Here is a 20054-nt window from a genome sequence, read left to right as displayed (position 1 = left end):
TCCAGAATCGCTGGAAGCAGAGGCGTGACCCGTGGTATAAACAAGGAGACCCGTGTCTTACTTTGCCCGTGATCTGTGCGTGGATGGAAGCATGAACTCCTGGAAGTCTTCCACGTCGGTCGTGGAGCGAGTGCTTAGAGGTGTTTGGGGCCAGAGAGCGTCTTCCTCTGGCCAAGTGATTACAGGACGCAGGAAGGCGGGAGCCCCCCTTCTGAGTGTCCCTTCGGAAGGGACAGTGAGAACCGACATGAGTGTCCACGAGCAGGCCGGGTAACCTTCGGAACCGGCGCGTTGTTCTCATTCTGCTGTGGGAAGCTCTGTGGGCCCCACCGGCCCGTCCAGGAGCCTGGCCTCCGCTGCTGGCGACACGCGCCCCTCCTCCTCTCGGCCAGCTCGGGTCTTCTGAGGAATCTGACGCTTCTCCGTGAGCCGCAGCCAGGCGATGGCACCCCGAAGGCCTGGCTCTCTGCTGCGTGAGCTCCGGCGGCAGCGGCGTTCCGGCTCTCTCTCGAGCTTGGGAGCGGTCGTAGCTGCTTCGTGGGGACCCGTCCCTATTCTCCGGCGCTCAGTGCTCCGATGAATCCCGTATTCTGCTCAGAATATCCTCAGGGAGAAGGTTCCTCTGCTTGTTGGGAGGTTCGACGAGTTTGGGAAGCAGGTAGGTGGTTCTGCTTGTACTTTTGCACCAGATGCCCCAGACGCCAGTGACCCAGCCCGGCCGTCGGCCCGTACGGGTGTGCCGGGTTCCGCAGCGGAAGCCTCCGCATCCAGTCACGGTTTCGAAGAGCCCCGTCTCGGCCGAGCTCTAACCCGCCCCTACCGATCGCCTGTCTGCGCACACAGCGCGGGCCAGGGAAGCGCCGTGGGAGAGGGAGCGTGGCGATACCGGGACAGCTCTGGCCGCCGGAGGAGCCCCGGAGGACAGGTTTATGCCGCCCGACTTCCACCCCCGGCCCCGCTTTCGGCTCAGCCGCAGACCACATGGGCGCTGGGGAGGCCGGCCGTGCCCGGCACTGGCTCTGGCTGTCGCTTCCAGACGTGGCTTCATCTCCACCCTCGTTTCCAGGCTCCAAGTTCTGCGTCGCATCTGGTGCCGTGGCCTCTGTCAGCATCTGCCACCCCACGCTGTGGGCAGCTTCCGGATGTGAAGGGACCCGAGGAAACCTGGCTGGGTTGGAGAAGACGCTGTCGCCATCATGAGTCGGAGCCTCAGCCCGGCACCAGCCCCATCTCCCTGTGCCTCATGGAGTCCAGCCCGGCCCGGCCGCCGCCCCCTCCCGGTTCCAGCCGAGAGTCTAGTCGGGGGGTCAGTGGCAGCCCCCAATCAGTGCCGAAAGGCCAGGCGACTGTCCGATTGGTGCTGAGAGGCCAGGAGACTGGGAGCGACTGTTCACGAGGCTCATTTTGTCCACAGTCTCCCCGTTTGTGAGCCGTGCCAAGGGCGTGGCCGCATGGCTCTTCCTGGGCCAGTCTGCTGGCCGGTGGCCCACGCAGTCTGTTGCTGGCTGCGCGAGGGACCTTCGCCCACCCACTCGAGGGCGCTGACATGTCACTGCTGAGCACGCCCTGACGCGTTTGTAAGACACGGCAGCTCGATGCCACCAGTGCATGGGGTTCCGCGGCGAGTCAGTTCCAGCATCCTGCAGCCTCCCCTGTGTGTGCTGCGTCGGGCCCCAGCCGCTGAGGACTCGGCCACCTCGTGGAGTACTCGGTGACGAGAGTGAGGGAGACGTGGCCGCTTTACTGCGTTCATAGGGCGGGCTCTGGAGCTCTGTCGTCTGCACCCGACCCCCAGGATGTGCGCGTCTCCCCAGTGGCTGCCGCTGAACAACAGTTCGGTCTGAGGATGGGCATTTAACTTGGTGTTTTGCTGCTTGAAAGCAGAGTGACCTTCTGGGCCTGTCTTCCGTCCCAGGGCGGGAGCCTCCGTACGCACCTGCGGCTCCTGGGGAGATCTGTAGTTGCTGGAGAGCAGCCAGGCCCCTGTCTGGGGTCCGAGCCAGCATGTGGATGTGGCCCCAGGAGAGCCCGTCCGTCCATCCCCACTGTTGAACTCGGGCTTCTCTGAGTACAGGGGGTGCCCTCTGGCCCCACTGACCACTCAGCAGGCGTCTTCCTGTCACTCGGTCCTGCCTCCCGCCTGCAGGGTCCCTTCCCCTTGTCCGCCTCGTTTTCCACCACGGCCACAGCAGGCGCTGGAGAGGGAACTGGCCGCGTGCCCAGGAGCCGCCCTTGCGTGGAGCGACTGAGGAGTGAGGAGGACACGCCCGCGGTCCTCCGAGTCTCATCACTGCTGTCACTCATGGGCTTGATAACCGAGGGAAATCTGTGCGTGTCTGAAGACGCGTGGTCAGTATCCCTGTTCTCATCCGGTGGCACAGCTGTCGTGGCACGAAGGTTCTCCGGCATCTTACCCCGTCCGTACCCAGCTCCCAGTCGTGCTGACCCCACATGCCGTCTCGCGCTCTGGCCACCGTCAACTTGAAGCTCCCGGAACGTCATACCTGGCTTTTGCTTCTTTGCCTGGTAAAAGTACTTCCGTTAGGTCCTGCTTCTTTCCAGTGCAGACTTTTTTGGGGTTACGATTTATTTATTTATTTATTCTTACGTAATCTCTTCACCTGATGTCGCGCTCAGACCCAGCCCTGAGAGGTGGTGCGCACCCTTCCCGCCCAGCCAGGCCCCCTCGAAGGCAGGCGTTCTCCCGTGTTCCCGCCCCCGGGACGAATCTGCGCAGTCTTTGCCCTGTCCACGAGCGCAGGTCCCAGCCCCGCACAGATGGAGCTCTGTGTCCTGGGTCCCCGCAGGGGCAGGAGCAGGAGCAGGCCCGCAGTGACACAGGGTGTGCTGTGGACGCTCTCCTTGGAGCGGGGCCAGAGGATAGGGTTTCTGAGAAAACGATTCTCAGACCCTGGAACTGGAGATTTCCGTATGTGCCTGGACTTTTCCACTGACTGGCACCTGACCTTGGGCAAGTCAGCTGACCTTGACAGTGTCAGCGTTGGGGGCTCTTGGTGGGCTCAGGCAGTAAAACCTGCGACTCTTGACCTTGTGATGATGAGTTCGAGCCCCACTTTGGGTATAGAGAGGACTTAAAAAAAATACTTTAACAAAATAAAATGTCGGCTTTGTCATCTTTGAAACGGGGCAATGCCCGGATGAGTGGGAGAGAACTGAGCGGCAGGAGCCGCGCAGGACAGCCCCTGACTCGTGGTCACCGACTGCCGGAAGGACGACAGACACCTTAAAATTACTGTTTCCAGTGGATGAGACTGGCTCACGGCACAGGATTCGGAAGGTCTAAAACAGTGTACAGTGAGTGGCCCCTGTTCGTCCTTGTCCTCCACGGGCCCCTCTCCAGGGCCTGGGTGGCCACGGGGCTGTGTTTGTTAAACCAGTGAGGGCGATTATACTGTGCGTTACACTGGGTTGTAGCAGGGTGTGGGCAGACTCCGTATGTATATCTTTTTTGCAGTTTACTTTTTTTCCACGTGATACCTTATTTTACTAAATGTCTAGGGATTGTTCCCTTTCATGGGTAAGTAATTATTTAGGTTGTTTGCAGGCTTTGCTAATACAAACGATAATAAACTGATACAAATCCTTCGCCTCTACGAACGTCAGTGTGCCACACTGTCCAGGGCTCACGGGACAGTCCCCAACAGGACGGCGATAAAACCGAGCCACTCATGGGACTTACTCGGACTTCATTGTCTGTGTCACTCACATGCCTGATAACAAAGGAAAAGAAATCTGTGCGTATTTGAAAAATTGTGGTCGATATTGCTGATTTTCCTTCCGTGCAACTGTGTCTGTTTGTTCTCCGGACGACAGTAGGGCAGGGGGAGGGTAGCTGTTTGCTTGTAGCCTTTCGGACGGGTTGTTATCCAAATCTGGAGGTCCTTTCTCCGCATCGGTGGGTTCAGAATGGTTTGTTACTGTGGTTTTAATTTCATTTCTCCTGTGAGGAGTCAGAGGTTGAGCAGCTTTTCACGTTAATAGTCCCCTGCGTTTTCTGTTAGCCGGCCGACTCCAGACTTTGATCTGCTGTAACGGATTAGGGACGACAGGGTTTTGAGAGCATACATTCTCTTCTTATTTGTCTTTTTGAGTTAAAACAGAGAGATGTTTTGTTCTTCCATAGCCAAATTTGTCATGGATTTTGGACTTGTGTGATAGAGTTCGATGCTGACGTCACGGGACATAGCCTGTTATCCGGCACTTTCCAACCTTTGTCTTTTAAACTAAATCTTTGACTCGGTTGTATTTTTTGTTCCCAGGCAGACACCTGCTGTCCACACGCCGTGACACCATGCCGTTCTTTACACCCGCAGCCCCTGTGCGCGTTTTGTCTGCACTGTTCTGGGCACGGATCTGTCTGTATGCACGTGCTCTGGCACCTCTGCCGTGTGCCTCGTAGCTAGCACGCCTCGTCCTCCCCAGTTACGCCATTTTCAAAGTGTAGTTTTGACAATTTTCACATGCTTACTTTTTCACGTGTACTTTACAATTGTCTTCCAAAGTTCCAGAACTGTAGTTATTAAAAAATTCCTATTGGCGTTTGTATATGTATATGTGATTTAACCAGTGAAAATTGATGTCCATAACTTTTCATCTTTGTACCAAAGAATGGAGTGTGTTTTTCCATTTATTCAGATCTTTTCTTTGTATTTTTTTCATATTTTATTAGAAATTTAAAATTTTCTTTTGGATTTTGTTAACTGGGAATGATGTTGATTTCCAGGTATTAAAATGTGGGCCTATTTCTTAGGTTCAGGTTTTTTAAGGCATATAATTGGATCATTTGTAAATAATAATTTTACCTTTTTCTTATAGTTTATACTGCATATTTCCATATATTACCTAATTTCATTGGTGTGTATCACTTGAACACAGTAAATTCATGGCAGGGAAAGTGGACTTTTTCTTGGCTATAATAGGATTCACTTTCCTGTTTTCCTATTAAGTCAGATGTTGTACTGAGATACGTTTATTTAGCTTCTCCTGTTTTTAGACAGTTTTTTAAAAGTTAAGTCTAGATGTTAAATTTTAGGGGCGCCTGAGTGGCTCAGTGGGTTAAAGCCTCTGCCTTCGGCTCAGGTCCTGATCCCAGGACCCTGAGATCATGACCGGAGCCGAAGGCAGAGGCTTTAACCCACTGAGCCACCCAGGTGCCCCCACCATCTCCGAATTCTTTGCACGTGTGTTGCGTTTTGGTCACGACACCGGGTCGGTTGCGACAATGCTTCTTCCAGCTTCTTCCTTCGCTCCGTGTTCTTGGAGCTGGTCGTGGAGTCCTCTGCTCACATCTGCTTTTCCTCCCGTTCCCGACGGGCTGCGTTTGTGCGGCGGCTGGTTTCTGTTCCCCTGCGGTTAGCACTCTGACCTCTCAGGCTGTGATTAGTGTTCTCATGGAGCTGGTCAGATTTTCTGAGGATTAAATCACAGTCTGCAGTAATTTCAGTGCTCGTACAAGTTGTAAGCTTTGTCCTAACTGATCATCCATCTTCTGCGGTGGCAAGAAGCGTGTAGCCGCTCGTAGGGACGGTGTGTCGTCCGACCCTAACCCTGCAGGGACATTTGGGTGCCTTCATGTCTGGTACCAGCGCTGGGCTGTGTGTGATTTTCCCTTGGCTGCAGGTTCCATCCGCGAGGAGAATGGCGTGCGGTGGCACGTGTGTCCCTACTGCACCAAGGAGTTCCGGAAGCCGAGCGACCTGGTGCGCCACATCCGCATTCACACCCATGAGAAGCCCTTCAAGTGTCCCCAGTGCTTCCGGGCCTTCGCCGTGAAGAGCACCCTCACCGCTCACATCAAAACGCACACGGGCGTCAAGGCGTTCAAGTGCCAGTACTGCTTGAAGAGCTTCTCCACGTCGGGGAGCCTCAAAGTGCACATTCGTCTGCACACAGGTGCGGGGCGCTCGGGGGCGCGGGCTCACGGGGTCTGCGGACTGTGGCGGCGGCTGCGAGGGCTCCTGGTCCCGCATGCGGGTTTGCTCTTCCCTTCCGGAGGCCGGGCTCACGGCGCGTCCCGCACGGGGAGCCGGCGGCTCTGAGCGGGAGCAGGGAGCAGCACCATGCGGGGAGGAGCGCGCGGCCAGCAGACGGCTGCATGGGGAGCTCGGGGGCCACCTCGCGTGCGCGTGCGGAAGCTGGGCCTTTCTGTGGAAGGGACACCTCGGGAGGCTGGTGCGGAGGCCTTGGGTGCCAAGGGAAAACCGGAAACCTGCTCTACCGTTCGGATATTTTGTCATCGGTATTGAGGTCTGAAAACGTTCCTATTTAGACAGTAATTTTCTAATAGTTTTATTGAGGTGTAATTCACAAATGACCAACTTTACTCTTCCAAGTGAATTCAGAATTCACTTTGTTCAGAAGTTGTGCGACGCACCCAGCACCCAGCCGTCTGTTCTCAACCTTTTTACCCGCTTCCTTCCTGCAGGGAGCCCCAGGCCCACCAGCGGTCACGTCCCCTACGGCCCGGGGTTTCTGGGCCGAACTGACCTTGGGGTGGAGATTTGAATGTTTGGTTTCGTTTGAGTTTTGTCCTGTGCCCTTCTCAGGCGCCTCCAGTTTCATTCACCGATGAGACTGTAAGGGAAGGAGAGAGCACTGACGGTGGAGCCCGTTTCTGTCGTGGTCAGCAGCGGCGGCTTTGTCCCCGGTGGGCAACAACCTGCCGTCGGCCGCTCGTCTGCTGAGCGCGCAGAGCTGCTGGTGCTGTGCAGACCCGGGTGTGTCGGACGCCGGCGGCCTGTCTGACGCGGCCACTGTCCTTCCAGTTTACAGACGACGGCTCGAGAGAGCGCCGGCGCACACCCCCAGTGTTCTTAGGGACTGGATATTTGAGCATCTTTTTTTATCTATTTCAGGTTGAAATATTTTACGATGCAAAGTTAACAAATTGTTCTTTAAAATGCTCTTCTGACATCTAAGTATGCAAACAAGGGAAGGTAACTCTCATGGATAACGTCCCTGAAATTACAAGCGTGACATGATGAATATACAAATCAGTATCAAAATACCAGATGTTTATGTTGGCATTAATGGTTAAGATGTGTTTTCTTTAAATAATTCTGTGGTGTACTTTCATTTTTATTAGGGGTCAGACCTTTTGCTTGTCCTCACTGTGACAAAAAGTTTCGAACCTCAGGCCATAGGAAGACTCACATCGCTTCTCACTTCAAACACACGGAGTTAAGAAAGATGAGACACCAGCGTAAACCTGCAAAGGTTCGAGTCGGCAAGGCCAGCGTTCCAGTCCCCGACATTCCTTTGCAAGAGCCGATTCTCATAACTGACGTAGGTAAGATTCTCTCCCCCTTCGGACGATGCAAGGATCATATAAATATTACAGTCTACATAGTTTTAAGCAGGGTATTAATGTAGTTTTTGTTCGGCATTTTTGCTTTATGGCTTAGTATGTTCCACGATCAATATGAAAATCTTAGTTCTGTCTGAACTGTTGCTCAAATCGTGTTCTTGGTTAAGGAAGAAATGATGTGTACAAGTGAAGGTATTAGCATGTAAGTTCTCACTGAAGAAAAATTCTGCTTCAGTAGAGCTATCAGCATGGACAAGGGCTCTTTATGTGAAGTACACGGTGCCTTCTGTTATTTTTATATTAAGATCCCTACGTAGTATGGAACCAGTTAATATTTTATGGCTGCTTTAATCTTTGAACTAAAAGAAAAAATTTCCAGCTTATAAGGCTTTTTTAGTCTCAGTTATTATAATCAAGGTAAAGTACAATTTTGTTAACTGAAAAAAAAAAATACTTGTTTCTAAAAAGAAAACACTGCTTATGAGAATCTTTTGAAAAATGATTTTTGTGAGTGCTAAACAAAATTAAAGAAATTTCATTGAACTCTGTGCTAAAACTTTTCTTTTTGTGCAGTATCTGTATTTCATTATGTCCCAGGCAAGATAGTTCAGAGTCTATGAACAAAAGTAACATCAATGTATAACTGAATATAAAGGTTAAATGGTATAAAGGGAGATATATTAGATGAATATAAATTATAATCTGCTAATAAGATGATCAGCAATCGTGAATCTTTATGTAGGAGCATAGCATCAAGTATATAAACTAAGAAAAATTAGAAGAAAAGAGAAATATTCAAATTCTAAAGTATAGTGAAAGATCCTCTGAGCAACTTTATGGAACAGTGACTAGAGAGACTTGGAAGTTCACATGTGAAAAGAGTTATTTTATAGCTTTTACTTTATAATACATACTCTTTTAAATATACGTGAAATAGAAAGTTGATCAAATCCTAGGATAGAAAAAAATTAAAATTTTCAAAAGTAGATGTTGTACAGGACACAATTTTTGATTATCAGGGAAAGCATACTGGGACATACTAGATGTAGTAGCTGTAGTTCAGTTAGCTAACACATTGGACGATTTAGATGATGTGGACCTTTTCTAGAATAATGTACTTAAAATTGATTGTAGAAGAAGTGGAAAACTCCAAAACAGACAAGTTGAAGGTCATCCTCCCCAAAGTATTGTTCTCTGATGCTTTTATGTCTGAGGTCCTCTCAGCTTCTGAGGAACTGTGATTCTTAGCATGTTAGTTATTGAAACCCTAGAAGCTGATTAAAGCTCCCATGGGAAGTTAGAATACTTTGATGTCCTTGTCCACTTTTGGTAGTTCACAAAGCAAAGGAACAGACACATTTTACTTAATGTGTATTTAATCTTTACTATAATCTGTAGGTTCTCACTGGTTTGTGCTCTACCTAAATGTGGAAACATCTCTGAAAGTCAGAATAAATTCAATGTTTATTTAGCGACCCTAGAATTAGCCTTCGTGTTTGAAAGTTACCTTTAAGTTACCAGTTTTTTTCAGGTTGCTATTAATCAAATCAAACACCTGTGGGTTTCTTGACTTGAAGTCTGTAAACTCTTGTTGAGTTAAACTGCAGTCCTAATACCTCAGATGTTTTCCATGGGTAAAATGGGGTACATTTCACTTGTTGGACTCACAGATGCTTGTTAATCAAAACTTGGACCTAATTAGTGGAAGCAGAATTCTCTTTTGGTTTAGGCTGAATGAGATACCTGAGGGAAGTGACTCCTGGGGTGGCTTCACATTGTGAAGTGTGAAATATCGCAAGCATTTATTTTCATGCTTAACTTCATTATGATTTGTATTTGTGTCTGTCTCTTCTTTCAGACTCTGAGCTCCTTGGGGCTCTATGGAAAGGTCATGACTTGAATAACCTTTGGGGGGCAGATTTGGATAAAAATGTGACTAGAGAGTTTTAGCATAGATAGTTAACAATTATTTGACTTCACTGGGAGATGAGCTGTTCTAGTTCAGCCTAGTTACTTAAAACACAGCATGTCATTTAGAATAAGACTGTCACTTAGGAAAGTATTAGAATGCATTAAAACAATAGTACCAAGTCATTTAGTCTGCATATTAAGGGAACACTCTTGGTGGTGTAGTACCATATGGTCATAAAAACTTCCAGAGCTGTGTAGGACATAAAAATAGTCATTCTAAAACCCCTCTGTGCTCCTCATTTGTACAGATGTAAAAACGAATTATAATATTGGTTTTAGGTTATATAACTAGTTTGTACTCAAGGTAGAACAACAATCTGCATCTTCTGACCTCTAGACCAGAGTCGTGTTCAGTAAAATTCACTTCCTCTGCACACCCATTACCACTGCACACACAGGCACAGAAGTGTGGAAGAGCACACCATGACTTTCAAGTAGTCACTGTGTCTTGGTACCAAGCACCAGTAATTATTTTTCTCAAGCACCAGAATTTTTACTGAACATGAATAATGTGAAATTTATTGCATGTTATGAATTGTATTTCACTAGACATGCTGTCTCATACTCTAAATGTTTTTTCTTCTAACTCAAGAGCTAAATTTTAAATACAGTTATGTGCAGACTGGGGAGGTATTGGAGTCAAGGTGATCATAATATTCAGAGGGAGTTCATTATTACCATCATAAAAAGCTGAGAGAGTTCATTACCACCAGATCTTTTTACAAGAAACACTAAATGGATTTCTTCAAGTGGAAGTAAAAGAATAATAATTAACACCATAAAGACATAGAAAGTAGCATAAATCTCATCAGTAATGGCAAATATGCAATCATAGTTAGATTCTGCAATATGGTTATAGTGGTGCACTTTACTTACAACTCTCATTTGAAAGTTTAAAAAAAGAGAAGATAGTAAAAATAACCATACAGTAATCTGTTATTACATAATGCAAAAAACATATAAATTATAACAGCAATAACCTAAAATGTGAGGGGGAGGAGAAGTAAAAATGTAAAATTTATGAATTCTATTGAAGTTATCATCCATTTAAAATAGGTTGTTATAAGTTTAAGGTAATCTGTCTAAGTCTCGTGGTAACCATAAAGGGAAATCCTATAATAATTACACAAAAGAGCATGATAAAGAAATTTAAACATACTGATTCCAAAAGGCATCAAAGCACAAAAAGGACAACAGAATAAGAAACAAGGAGCATTGGATTCAGAAAACAATTCACAAAACAACATTAGTAAAGTCTCACCTGTCAATAATTACTTTAAATGTAAACGGACTAAATCCTCACATTAAAGGACACAGAGTGGCTGAGAGGACAGCAAAACAAGACCCAGTGGTGCTGCCTCCAAGAGGCTCATTTTAGCTTTGAAAAGATGCACATAGTCTGAGAGTGAAAGGATAGAAAAAGGCATTTCAAGCAGATGGTAACAAAAAAAGGGGGAAGTAAGTTATACTTGCATCAGACAAAATAGACTTTATTTACTTATTGATTGTTTATTATTATTATTTTTTAGACAGAATAGACTTTAAAGTAGAAATCGTGGAAAAAGAAAAAAGACAAAGAAGGTCATTATATAATGATAATGGGGTCAGTACATCAGGAAGATAGAGCAGTTGTAAGTATCCGTGCATCCATCATGGGAGTACCGAAATATGTAAAGCAGAAACGGAGAGCCAACAGGAGAAATAAAGAGTGACACAGTAGTCATTGAGGACTCGGATACTTCACTGTCAACAATGAACAGACCATTTAGGTGGAGAATCAATAAGAAACTGCAGATTTGAACAACACTGTAAACCAAACGGACCCAGCAGGCATATACAGAACATTCTAACTAAAAACGGCAGAAGACACATTCTTCTCAAGCATACATCAGACATTTTCTTGATTAGACCATATGTTAGCCCACAAAACAAAGTCTTAGCAAATTCATAATAATCAAAAGTCTCCCAACATAGAGAAGTCCAGGACCAGATGGGTTCACTAGTGAATTTTACCAAACATTAAAGAAGAATTAACATCAACTTTTTCAAATGCTTCCAAGAAAATTCAAGGAGGAAGGAACATTCCCAAACTCATTGTACAAGGCCAGCATTATCGTCATACCAAAACCAGAAAAGGACACTACTGGAAAAGAAAACTAGATCAATATCCCTGATGAGCATAAATGTAAAAATTCTCTATAAAAAACTGCTAAACCAAATTCAGCAGCACATTAAAAGGACCATTCACCATGATTAGTTGTGATTTATCACAGGGATGCAAGGATGGTCCAACATTCGCAAATCAATCAATGCGACATGTTACATCAACAGAATAATGGGAAAAATCATATGATTCCAATAGATGCAGAGAAGACATCTGACAAAAATCTACATCTATTCATGATAGAAAATGTTAACAAATTAGGCAAAGAAGGAACATTTCTCAACATAATAAAGGCCGTGTATGACAGGACTACTGCTGACAATATACTTGATGGTGAAAGGGGAACGTCTTTTCCTCTAAGATCAAAACAAGGCAAGGGTGCCCATTCTCACCACTCCTATTCAACATAGTGCTGGAGTCTTTTTTTTTTTTTTTTTAAAGATTTTATTTATTTATTTGACAGAGATCACAAGCAGGCAGAGAGGCAGGCAGAGAGAGGGTTGGGGGAAGCAGGCTCCCTGCTGAGCAGAGAGCCCCATGTGGTACTCGATCCCAGGACCCTGAGATCATGACCTGAGCCAAAGGCAGAGGCTTTTACCCACTGAGCCACCCAGGCGCCCCAGTGCTGGAAGTCTTAATTAGAGCAATAGTATCAAAAACAGTAAAATACTTAGGAATAAAGTTACCAAGGAGATAAAAAATCTGTACCTGAAAACTAAAAGACACTGATGAAAGAAGTTGAAGAAGACACAAATAAATGGAAAAGTAGCTCATGTTCATGGACTGGAAGACTTAACAGTGTCACGATGTCAGTACTGTCAAGGCCATCTGTGGGTTCAGTGCAATCCTGTCAAGATTCCATTGTTTTTTTTTACAGAAGTAGAACAATCACTCCTAAAATTGATATGGAACCATAAAGAACCTGAATAGCCATGGAAATTACGAGAAAGAAGAACAAAGCAGGAGACGTTATGTTTTTGATTTCAAGCTATACTGTAAAGCTGTCCTCATTGCTAGTCTGCGTTCCTGGCACAAAAACAAACTGGAATCCATTTGAAAGCCCAGGCATAAGCCCAAGCGTGTACGGTCAACTAGTATTTGACAAGGGAGCCAAGAACACGCAATGGAGAAAAGACAGTCTCTCAGCCTTAGTGCTGATCATTCACACACAGAAGAGTGAGACGGCACCCTTGCCTTACATGACTTACAGAGAGTAACTCAAAATGGATTAAAGACTTAAATGTAAGACTTGAAACCATAAAAGATGTAGAAGAAAACAAAGGAACAAAGCTCCTTGACCTGGGTCTTGTTAATGATGTTTTTGATAGGACACCTAAAGCACACGCAACAAAATAAAAAACAAGTGGGACTACGTCAGACTACAGAGTCGGCACACAGCAACACAAAGCATCAGTAACGTGGGAAGACAGCCCGTGGAATGGAAATCATTTGCAATCAAGGTACCTGACAAAGTGTTAATATCCAAAATACATGAATGACTCATGCAACTCAATGGCAAAAAAGAAAAAAAAACCCAATAAATACATTAATTAAAAAAAATTAAAAAGTGGATTAACTACCTGATGGACTTTTCTCCAGAGAATATTGTCAAAAGGCTGACAGGTACACGAAAAGATGCTTAACACCTCTGGTCTGTAGGGAATGCAAATTAGAACCACAGTGAGGTGTCACCTCACAGCTTTTCTCATCAAAAAGATGAGAGATGACAAATGTTGAGCTACATGTGGAGAGAAAGCAGACCTTGTGCACTGTTGGTGGGATTGTTAGTAGGTGTAGCTGCAATGGAAAGTTCGTAGAGGATGCTCAGAGAATTAAAACTTGAACTACCATGTGATCCACTGCGGAACTGTATCCAAAGGACATGAAAACGCTAGCTCCGAAAGAGAGCCACACCGCTGTGTTCATAGCAGAATTATTTATAGTAGCCAAGAGACAAAAACAACCTAAGTGTCTATCGGTGGTTGAATAGGTCAAGAAATTTTGGAATATTATTTGCCCATTAAAAAAAAGCCAAAACGAAATCCTACCATTTGTAGCAGCGTGGATGGACCTTGATGGTGTTACTGCTGAGTGCAGCAGGACAGGCAGAAAGGCAGATGCTGTATGATCCCTTCCATGCGGAATCTCAAAAGAAGAAACCAAAAAAACTCCTAGAACAAGAGGTCCACTTTGTGTTTGCCAGAAGAGGGGTGGAGGGGTATTGGAGGAAGGGGTCGGCTGGGGCTGGGGTGCGCCGTGCTGAGCTGTGGGCCGCACAGGAGGCTTGAGCAGGGACTGAATCCTGAGGCTTCCCGTCACAAGCAGAATGTGTTCTTTCGTTCTTTTCTTTCTTTTCCTTTAATTGTTTCCTTATGGGAGTACGACTAGCGCAGTCTCCTGTGGGAACCATGTCGGCAGCCGCGAGCCGGAGCTCGCTGCTCCCTGCCTTCGGCGTCTGCAGTGACGACGCCACCGGTTCCTCAGGAGAACTGGGGGGACCGGACCTGAGGGAAAGAGATTCTCATACGGAGCTGCTCCTCAGTTTCCCAGTCACAGACTGATACGTACCTATTCTTGGAAGTCGCTGTTTGCCCCTATAGATGACTGTATGCGTGTGTGTGTGTGTGTGTGTGTGTGTGTGTGTGTCCCTGTTTTTTCATTTTGGGAAGCACAGATATTTGAAATACCTTTTCTCTGAAAGTGAGCCAGAAACCAAGAAAGTGTTATTTTAAACCCCAGGGCTGTCACAATTGATCTTCTGAGTTTATATTCATGTTTTAATTATATTGATATTAGAGCATTTATCTTGCTTTTTTAAAGCACATTTGTCTAACCTCATTATTTATTTTACATGTTATATGTGATATATAATGTGTTGTTTGTCATCATTTTCTTATTTTGTTGTATTTGCATTTTCTTGCTATTGACAATATATGAAAGCTCTTCTAAGATTTAAATATATTTTCCCCAAATGATGTAACAAGATAAAGCTTTTTCCTCTGTCATAGGAGGAATTTAGAAAGGTTCTTTTTTATGATTTTATGTATGTCTGTGTGTACACATGTATTCAGAGAGCGAGGGAGGGGAGGCCAAGAGGGGAAGAGAGAGGTTCTCAAGCAGATGGCACGCTGAGCGCAGAGCTTGACGCAGGGCTTGATCCGACCCCGAGGTCATGGACCTGAGCCAAAACCAGGAGTCAGAGTTGACCAACGGAGCCACCCAGGTGTCCTGGAATTTTAGAGAGTTTTAAGGACATTTCCAGTTTGTTTTTGAAACACAAGATTAATCAACTGGAATTTATTCGTGCCTTTCTTTGAGATTAGTAGTTTCCTTATATGTATCGACTGATGGTCTAGTAGGAACGACATGTTACTACTAAGACTGTAGCATGTTTACATGTGTTTGTTCACCCTTTGTCTTGTTTTTTCCTCAAAGTTTGAGACCTGGTAATTAGCCCAACTATGTAACAGAACTTTATATTTGTAAAATCACTGGAACTGACAAAGCATCTGAAAAATGAGGTCTGTCATTTCACTGCCCTGCTAGCTCCAAGTAGTGGACCCCCGCCCCACTTGTGAAGGGCTCAGGACCATTTAGGGCCCTGTTTCTAAGTACATCTGCCTGGACAGCACCCTAGAGCTGCTAGCCCTGGCTCGGGGATCACCAAGGTAAGCAGCCGTGTAGACCCGCTGTGCACCGCAGCACAGTAGGGGAGCACAGCTCCGCAGAGTGAGCTGGACACACCAGTCCAGGGGAGCTCCTTGCGGAAGTTGGAAGGTTGATGAACATGGGGTCCCGTGTATTGACTGGGGAGGGCCGTAGACGTGATTCCGTATGCAGTCTGACCAGAACAGTGTGTGTGCTCGATCGCACCTGTGTTTGTGCAGAACCAGCTCTTTTGTTAGCGTGCACACAACTGGTAGTGGTAGTCGTCTCCGAGAGCAGCTTCCCTGGTGTTTCTTCTCACGCTTCCTAAGTATTTGAGATGGCCCCGGAGCGCTCACGGGCTGCGTCAGAGTGGGACACAGGGACCCGGCTCCTCCTGCAGGCAGGATTGGGAAGGAAGTGACGGCAGATTGGGAGACCCAAGCCGGGCTCGGGCGCAAGGCTAGGACTGCTCAACCCCCAGCAGAACAGTCACCGGAAGTGAGTTCCAGCTTCCAGGGACGCAGTGTTGACCTAGACTCCCTGGTATGGAAAAGAAACGATAAACTAGACATTCTGTGAAGCGATATATGTTGGAGAACCTAGGTTCCAGAAGGCACAGGAGAAACAGTTGTGTGCTTGGGGGCTTGCTACAGAAGTAGGTGGCTGGAGGGGACGCTGTGTAGAGCAGACGTGTCCCGCAGAGTGGGCCTCCGAGGGGCCGGGAGCTGTGAGGGCCGGGGCGGACAGCCCGCGTGAGGGCCCGCCGTCCGATTCTGGCGTCCGGCTGCTTGGCAAAGGCCGACGTGGGCCGGCAGCGCGGGGCTGTCTGTCCAGTGGAGTGGGATCGGGGCCAGGCCTGACCGCTCCTGTGAAACCGCAGGCTTGCCAGCAAGTGGGCTTTGTTTCCGCCGTGCAGGGCTCTAGAAGGACATTCCCTTGAAGTCCAGACTCCACGAACTGATTTCAGGTCTCACTCGTTGGTAACTGGGGAGCAGCTTCTCCGGGCCCCTCCTCGTGAGGCCTGGTGTTTTTTGGTGAGCAAATGGCAAAAGCACTAGCTTGTTTTCCTGTTTGTGAAGTGTCTTTTCCCCAGTAAAATAGATGCAAGACAACCTCTGGAGGACCTCGGCTTTTTCGAAATTACTTTGAATTTCATTTATTTTACCTATTTCTAGAAATTTAATGGCATTTGTAGAACTAGTTGCTTAAAATTATTTCACTTTATTTTTCTTTCTCATTGCTTTTTAATGTATCTAATAAAGTACGGAAAATTAGTTTCTTAAATTTGTATATTTGTACAGTTCATTTTACTTATGGACTGAGTTTTAAAATTTTTTATTGGTGTTTTTCATGGGAACCACTCATTTCAGGGGTGCCTGGGTGGCTTGGTTGGTTGAGCATCCGACTCCTGGTTCGGCTCAGGTTCTGAGGTCAGGGTCCTGGGATCAAGCCCCGCAATGGACTCCACACTCTGTGGAGTCTGCTTGGAAAAAAAAAAAAAAATCTTTAAAAAGGAAAACAAAGCCATTCTCTTGAGTTCAACAAGGAGCAAAAAAGTGGATTATCAGCTACTACTGCTTTGGAGTTTATAGTTGTAATTAAGTGGTACTTCTGTGCTAGTAGTTACTGAGCCTGTTTGCGTAAGATCCCAAATCACTGGGCCTGTGGGTTGCTGTTGAGCTTCTCCCAAGAGACCTCCTATGTAAGGGTCGAGTGTCGCGGCTTCCCCAGCGGACCCAGACCTGACGCATCCCTCTTGTCAGTTGCCCTTTGGGAGAATGTTCACGTGAGCTTCCCGTTCTCTTCGCTGAATTTCCTGGGTCGTTTTACCTGTCCTCCTCGACAGCCATCATGGGCTCAAGGCTGTGTCCCTGGGACAGGTCCTGTGCTCACACCACGGCCAGGGGAGTGGGGACAGGGGTTGGGGGAAGGAGCTGTGACAAGTGCTGGGTCTGCTCAGAAAACAGCGAGAGCGCAGGGTCGAGAGGGACACGTGAAGGGTTCGTGGGTGGACGTGGAGGGCGAGCCGGCGCTGGGATGCCGAGCTGAGCAGTCGTGGGCATGACGTACTTGGTAGGAAGCCATTGAAGGCATGTGAGCCCGTTGCTTCCTTCAGTGACAGAAGAAGGTTGAGCAGAACAGAGATTTGGAGGCTCACCTCGGGGGTTTGTCCCCATAGGTTCAGTATGTGGTCCTGGGACGGGTGTGCGGGAGCCGACGGGCCAGGAAGCAGCCAGGAGCACAGGACAGCGTTGGAGCTGCTGGAGAGTGAGTGGTACTCTCGCTCGGAGACTAGCTCAGAGACTACTCCGAATGGCCCTGATTCAGCTCCACGGGTCCCGGAGACTTGAGAAGCGGGAAAGGTCATGGCAGCTTAAGGGCTTGTGCTGTGGGGGTTGAATACCGATCACAAGGGAGGGTTCTGAGTTCCCTTTGAAAACTGGATGGGCTTCGGACGCAAGCATTAGGACAGAAGTCTGATTGAGGAGTGATGGGGCTTTGCTGAGCTGCTGAGTTCTCTCCGGCTTTGGTATTTTTTTCTGCATGGTTTGAGATTTGGGGCAGCAGAATAGAAATGGGGAAACAGGTTTACGAGGCATTGGAGAAGTAGGATCCCCAGGACTGGCCAGTGACTTAACCAGACAGGGAAGGGAGTTCTCAGAAATTCTGAAATACCTGACCCATATGACCAGGGGGAGGGGTGCTTCTCATGTACAAGGAGTTGGGTGGGGGGAGTAACCTAAAAGGTGTCTGCCGAGAAGCCTCGCACGGGAGTTACTGGCACAGTGAAGGGAGCAGGGAGGTTGGGGGCCGGGCCCAGGTCCTGGCGGGCAGCTCTGCCGTCCCGGGGGAAGGAGGAACAGCCCAGGAGAAGCTGACGTGAAAGTCTTCCTCTTCATGTTCAAGGGGATGCACGGTGATTCCAAAGGCTCAAGTGTGTGTTTGTCCAGAATTGTGTGTAACTCGGGCTTGATGAGACGTGTTATTACGTAGTCAACCCGAAGGGTTCTTCCTTTACTGAAAGTATGTCAAGCCTGAAATACTGAAGTTAGCAGTTTTGCGATCCATGAATAACCCTTCAATAACATTTCTATGAAAATGCTGACTTGTTTTTAGAACAAAAGATCATGTTAGAGTCATGTGTTTTGAGTTTACTGCAGTAGTTAGGACGCAGTCTCCACGCTGAACAACAGGGCTTGAGTGTCCCGATTAACCTACATTTGGGACATAGTTTCTTTAGGTTCCATGCCAACAGACATAGGAGTCCATTAAAAATTGGTTCTAGAGCCAAAGGAAATAACTGTGATGCACAGAGCGTCCTTATGTTGGAAAATACCTGTCTTCCATTAACTTTGTGTTTCCCAATGGGCTTTTTTCTAACACAGTTAAGATAGCTTTTAGTGGCAACGCTGGACTCTATACTTGAACTCCTCAAAATTTTCGTCTTCTGGGGAAAGCAGATGCTTTTTGACGTTTACCTTTTTTAGTGGCATTAACAGTGAATTATTCCTGATTTTCTTTTGGTTTGTAGGTCTTATCCAGCCCATTCCAAGAAACCAGTTTTTTCAAAGTTATTTTAATAATAATTTTGTAAACGAAGCAGATAGACCGTACAAGTGTTTTTACTGTCATCGTGCATATAAAAAATCTTGCCACCTTAAACAACACATCAGGTAAGGTAACAGACTCGGAAATGTAGAGGAAATGCAGTGATGTCGGGAGCCGGTGATGTGGAGAGGTAGTGAGGAGGGTAGTGTCCGCTTTGGGTATTTAAAATGTCGCACTTGACCCCAAAATATTTATCGGTGATGGGCATCTTCTTTTTAGTGCCTCAACTAAAGTATGTGGCCCCAAATGGTCTCTGAGTTTTATTGGCACTCCAGCATTTGCAACATCTAGGACATGCCAGACAGTACCTGGTCTGTCGTGTTACAGTTACATACTTGAGCAGATTTTCACATGTGGTGGTCCGTGTGGAGACTAATGATTGGTGCTAGCGACAGTGAAGCGAGGAGGGACGGACGAGGGACGGGGAAATGTCATGCCGATGTGTAGCGCTTAGGGGCCTCCACTCTGTGCCTCCTGTGTGGCCTCGGGCAAGTCACCCAAGCTCTCTGGATTTCGGGTTTCTCAGTGCTTAGCTTTAAAAAGTGGTGCTCAAGTGAAAGAATGTGCGAGTGCTCTTTAGAGTATAAAGCGTTATAAAGTTGTAAGAAGCTTATTCATGAAAATTTTTATTCTTTTTAGATCACATACAGGTGAAAAGCCTTTTAAATGTTCTCAGTGTGGAAGAGGCTTTGTTTCTGCAGGAGTGCTCAAAGCACACGTCCGAACGCACACTGGACTAAAATCTTTCAAGTGTCTGATATGTAACGGAGCTTTCACTACTGGTGGGAGCTTACGGCGACATATGGGTATCCATAATGACCTTCGTCCCTATATGTGTCCCTATTGCCAGAAAACATTTAAGACCTCACTAAATTGCAAAAAGCACATGAAAACCCATAGGTAGGTATAATTCTGATGGTCACTTTTTAGTAATCTCTAACTCCCAGATAGTGGTGGAGGGTGTTTTTAAGAAATCATTGTCTTTGATTCCTGTAGTATTATGTGGAGCTCAGGTGTATGGGCTGAAGAAACTTTTATCGTTGTCTGAGGCTCTGTGAAGAGCCACAACTGAAACGTTAATGCTTTTATTTTTTATGGGTTATTGAGATAGTCTGTGTTGGGCCAAATGCTGTGTGTAAGCTCTCTTAGAACAGGCAGTAGTACCTGCCGCGCTCCCTAGACTGGGTTGATGCTGTCATCCGGTCGTGAGGACGGCAGAGGGGAGCCGTAGTCAGCTAGCCCTGTGACTGCTGGGCATGTTGTCCATGGATCTGCACGGTCACAGTTCTGTGTTGCTGACTTAAAAGGAACAAATGTTTTTGTTACCATGTAAAT

At 46.9% G+C, this 20054-nt stretch overlaps 1 protein-coding gene across 3 annotated transcripts in view; it reads left to right on the top strand.

The window, feature by feature from the left end:
- The window catches only part of ZNF236 (zinc finger protein 236), a 102788-nt gene that overhangs the window by 37789 nt on the left and 44945 nt on the right, over positions 1-20054 (top strand). For all 3 annotated transcript variants that reach the window (XM_059140627.1, XM_059140629.1, XM_059140628.1), the window contains exons 10-13: positions 5641-5913; positions 7106-7309; positions 18643-18784; positions 19359-19619. In XM_059140627.1, the coding sequence (XP_058996610.1) occupies positions 5641-5913; positions 7106-7309; positions 18643-18784; positions 19359-19619 (880 nt within the window). The remainder of the gene's footprint in view (positions 1-5640; positions 5914-7105; positions 7310-18642; positions 18785-19358; positions 19620-20054) is intronic.

Source organism: Mustela lutreola, chromosome 11 (assembly GCF_030435805.1).
Source record: "Mustela lutreola isolate mMusLut2 chromosome 11, mMusLut2.pri, whole genome shotgun sequence".
NCBI lineage: Eukaryota > Metazoa > Chordata > Mammalia > Carnivora > Mustelidae > Mustela > Mustela lutreola.
Note: the sequence above shows the minus strand (reverse complement) of the source record. Positions and strands in the feature narration are given on the sequence as shown.